Below are 5,000 nucleotides of genomic sequence, written 5' to 3'. Positions count from 1 at the left end.
TATATATATATATATATATATATATATATATAATGTGTGTGTGTGTGTGTGTGTGTGTGTGTGTGTGTGTGTGTGTGTGTGTGTGTGTGTGTGTGTGTGTGTGTGTGTGTGTGTGTATGTGTGTGTGTATTTACCTAGTTATATTTACCTTGTTAAATTTTACTACAAGGGGAGCTTTGGTAGTGGTGACCCATCTTTGTATCCCGCAACATCTAGTTTGTTCATTCAAGTATGGTGTTTGCGCACACCTTGTCTCGTTCAGTATGTTCCAGACACCCACGACTGCGTGGAAAGCTGTTTCTTTTTTTTCCATATCTCTTTTATAACTGTATTTTTTAGCTTCTTTTCATGTCTCCTTGTTTTTCTTCTATCTCAATGTAATAAGTCTTCTCTGCCAATGATCTCCATGCCTTTCATAATTCTGTAAATGGCCAATAGATCACCTAATTTTCTTCTTTGTTCCTGGGTTGGTAGTTCCAGTTTAGACAATCTTTGCTCGTATGTCACTTTGGAAAGTGTTGGGGCCATCCATTTCAATAGTTTCCCGTGTATACCTCATGTTGTTTCGACTTTTCTAAATATTTTTTTGTGTGGTACTATATCAAACGCCTTTTGTAAGTCCAGGAAAGCACAGTCTGCCCATCCGTCCCTTTCTAGCATTATATCTATTAACCTTCTGTTTGTGTATTTGTGTGTGTGTGTATATTTGTGCGCGCGTGTGTGTGTTTTGTGCCTTCTATGGTATGTAATGTTTTATATCAATTATTGTATCTATACATCAAAGCTATGATTTTCAATCTGATTGTCGCGGAAGGGTTGAAAAGGTTTGACCTTCTCAAGCAAGTATATGAAACAATGAAATATTTTTGGCTGAATAATTATTACCTGTTTAATATTGAGCTCAGAACTAACCTTCCCACTCCCACGAAAAGGGAAGTGAGAAACCTCTCGTACGGCAGGCCCTGTCAGTTGCGACAACCCACTGTTTTTTTAGGCCGACGTTTGGGTCGCCTCCCCGCCTGGCCAGGGCTGTTGGAAACCAACACAAGAAACCTCCAGCGGGTCATGGGAGTCGAACTCGTGACCACCTGCTCATGAGTTAGACACGATATCCACTGGGCTACATTGACCACATTTTCGTTACTAATTTTTCCTTAGATATCCAAATCTAAACCTTAAATATATTCGGTGTGCCTCGATCATTTTGTTGCGTTATTGTGAAGCAAAATGAAAAGTACTGAACATCACAACACTAGAGGATTGGTAGCTATCACCAAACAAGGTTGGATTTCCATCATTTTAGCTGTCTTTGAAACATAGTAAAACTTATCAATTGAGGAAACAACCGCGGACCGAGGGCATACCACCATCCAACCAGTGTCTAACAACGAAAGGCTTGTTTCTCACGTACCGACTTTCGGCCGTGCGCCGTCCACGGCACGACCTCGTGCTCTCAAATAACCATATATGGACACTTTCACACGTGGCCGTGGTTGTGACATGTCAAAGCACCCATAGACACCCATGGTTATCTGAGAGCACGACGTCGTGTCGTGGACGTCATACGGCGAAAAGTCGTGTACTTGAGCCAGAAGTTGAGGAAACTTACGGAGGGGTCGCTGATTGAGACTTTGGGCGAGAGCATGACGGAGACGTTGACGCAGGTGATGCCCAGGGCGGGAAGGACCATGACCGAAGGCGTAGGGGAACCTTTGGACCCAGCAACTGGGCTGGAGACGCACGGGGTCGGTCGCAGCACGTAGGCGCCCATCGAGATGAGGAAGTAGGTGAGGAAGACGAAGAACAGCTGGTAGAACCTGGACGGGAGAAAATATCATCACGATCGTTACAGACTTAATGGCGATGGTGGCAAGGAAGTAGTAGATGGAGAAGGAAGAGGAGGAGGAGGAGAAGGAGGTGGAGCAAGAGGAAGGGGAGGAGGAGAAGGAGGTGGAGCAAGAGGAAGGGGAGGAGGAGGAGAAGGAGGAGGAGGACAAGGAGGAGGAGGAGAAGGAGGAGGAGGAGGAGGAGGAGGAGGAAGAGAAGGAGGAGGAGGAGGAGGAGGAGGAGGAGGAGGAGGAGGAGGAGGAGGAGGAGATGTAGAAGATGAAGAAGAAAATGAAGGAGATGAAGGAGATGGAGAAGATGAAGAAGATGAAAGAGAAGATGGTGAAGGAGATAAAGATAAATATGAAGATAAAGATGAAGTTGATGAAGATGAAGATGAAAATGAAGAAGATGAAGAAGATGAAAGAGAAGATGCAGGTGAAGGAGAAGAAGATAAAGATGAAGGAAAGGAATATAAAGATAAAGTTGAAGATAAAGATGAAGAAGATGGCGATGAAGGAGAAGAATATAAAGATAAGGAGATAAAGACGAAGGAGAAGAGTATAAAGATAAGGAGATAAAGATAAAGGAGAAGAATATAAAGATAAGGAGATAAAGATGAAGGAGAAGAATATAAAGATGAAGGAGAAGAATATAAAGATAAGGAGATAAAGATGAAGGAGAAGAATATAAAGATAAGGAGATAAAGACGAAGGAGAAGAATATAAAGATGAGGAGATAAAGATGAGGGAGAAGAATATAAAGATAAGGAGATAAAGATGATGGAGAAGAATATAAAGCTAAGGAGAAGAATATAAAGATAAGGAGATAAAGATGAAGGAGAAGAATATAAAGATAAGGAGATAAAGATGAAGGAGAAGAATATAAAGATAAGGAGATAAAGATGAAGGAGAAGAATATAAAGATAAGGAGATAAAGATGAAGGAGAAGAATATAAAGATAAGGAGATAAAGATGAAGAGAAGATGAAGGAATATAAAGATAAGGATATAAAGATAAGGAGATAAAGATGAAGGAGAAGAATGTAAAGATAAGAAGATAAAGATGAAGGAGAAGAATATAAAGATAAGGAAATAAAGACGAGGGAGAAGAACATAAATATGAAGGATAAAAATATAAAGATAAGGAGATAAAGATGAAGGAGAATAATATAAAGATAAGGAGATAAAGATGAAGGAGAAGAATATAAAGATAAGGAGATAAAGATGAAGGAGAAGAATATAAAGATAAGGAGATAAAGATGAAGGAGAAGAATATAAAGATAAGGAGATAAAGATGAGGGAGAAGAATATAAAGATAAGGAGATAAAGATGAAGGAGAAGAATATAAAGATAAGGAGATAAAGATGAAGGAGAAGAATATAAAGATAAGGAGATAAAGATGAAGGAGAAGAATATAAAGATAAGGAGATAAAGATGAAGGAGAAGAATATAAAGATAAGGAGATAAAGATGAAGGTGAATATAAAGATAGGGAGATAAAGATGGAGAAGAATATAAAGATAAGGAGATAACGATGTAGGAGAAGAATATAAAGACGAAGGAGAAGAATATAAAGATAAGGAGATAAAGATGGAGGAGAAGAATATAAAGATAAGGAGATAAAGATGAAAATAATGATAAAGGTGAATATGAAGATGAATGGGGAGAAGGCGATAGAGATAGAGAAGATGGAAAAGGAGAAAAAGAAGACTAGAAGATATAAATTTCAGTTTTGTTACAATTTCCTTTAGTTTCCCAGGTAAGAGTACGTTTATCATGCGATAGAATATCGGGAATTAGATTTATTTGATTATTCCTCCGTTGCCTTTTTTATTGCCACAGATGCTTTCATAGATACTAATCACTGCTATGGAAAACTGGAGCTTTAATCGTAATTTATGGTGAAAGATATTACCATATACAGTGCTTATAGTGTGTTATTTTGCGTATTATTATCAAAAATAAATATTTAGTGCTATGAAGTATTACTTTTATCAAAAAAAGGTCCATAACCACTTTTGCTTTTGATCACGAATTAGATCTTAAATATTAAGTAAAAATTAGATATCATATATTCACGACACCATTACTTTTTCCATACTGAGTAAAAAATTCTATGTGAAAGGTACTAACAAGTGACAAACCATGAACAATGGTTTTCATATTGTATCGTTGCATAACGTTGAGATTAAACGAGAAGAAGCTCATCTATTTTATAGCGTATAACACTGTGATTATCACTAGACATTACGTATAAGCTCCAAAGTACCGTATTAAGTCTAGAAACGTAATATTTGGGAATTTCCATGGCATTAATCCAACAAAAATAAAATTAATCTAAAATACTTATGTATATTTTCAGATTGTGAATTCTATGCTTTCCATAAAACAGGACGCTAGATGGCCGAGTGGATTAGGGCGAGAGAGACGGAGGGAGGGACAGAGGGAGGGAGAGAAGGAGAGAGAGAGAGAGAGAGAGAGAGAGAGAGAGAGAGAGAGAGAGAGAGAGAGAGAGAGAGAGAGAGAGAGAGAGAGAGAGAGAGAGAGAGAGAATGGCAAATAGAGAGGCTGAACAACATAAAACAAATGAACAAGCAAATGGGTATTAACAGTGTAACTCACTTTACTTTTGTATGAAGATTTTTGTATCGATTAAAAATATCTTATTTTTTTGAATAAAGATTTTTGAAAGATGGCTAGTCAAGCAGGAAAAAAAAAAATTGTGATTTGCGTTCGGAAAAAAAATATACAGAAAACAAAATCGGTAACTGGGGGGGGGTGCAATCTGGAAAAATCTGATGAGGAACATGTACACAAGCACACGCACACGCACGTACACACACACACACACACACACACACACACACACACACACGACTCGGTGGCGCGGTTGGTAGAGTTCCAGACTGTCAGTACGGGGGTGCTGGCGGTACCTAGTTCGAATCCTGCCCAGGGCTGAAATTATTTCAGTATCGCTATGCTTCGAGTCGTTACTCCAACTCTCTTGGGCGAGGAGTTGGGTGTGTGTGTGTGCGTGTAAGGTCATAGCATTACCCATAGATCGGTCATACGAGCTCTGACCTCTCTTCCGGGAGGGAAATAGCTGTCGATCACGAGTCCAACACGTGATCCAAAGACCAAGGTGAATACACACACACACACACACACACACA

General features: G+C 39.0%; 1 protein-coding gene across 1 annotated transcript in view; it reads right to left on the bottom strand.

Moving 5' to 3' along the window:
• LOC143026009 (uncharacterized) overlaps window positions 1-5,000 on the bottom strand; it is a 230,937-nt gene that overhangs the window by 112,801 nt on the left and 113,136 nt on the right. Inside the window, exon 9 of the mRNA XM_076185997.1 lies at window positions 1,610-1,817. Coding sequence (XP_076042112.1) covers window positions 1,610-1,817 — 208 coding nt within the window. The remainder of the gene's footprint in view (window positions 1-1,609; window positions 1,818-5,000) is intronic.

Source organism: Oratosquilla oratoria, chromosome 6 (genome assembly GCF_046742065.1).
Source record: "Oratosquilla oratoria isolate Oo_2021 chromosome 6, ASM4674206v1, whole genome shotgun sequence".
In the NCBI taxonomy this organism is placed as follows: Eukaryota; Metazoa; Arthropoda; class Malacostraca; order Stomatopoda; family Squillidae; genus Oratosquilla; species Oratosquilla oratoria.
This window is presented reverse-complemented; position numbering and strand designations above follow the sequence as displayed.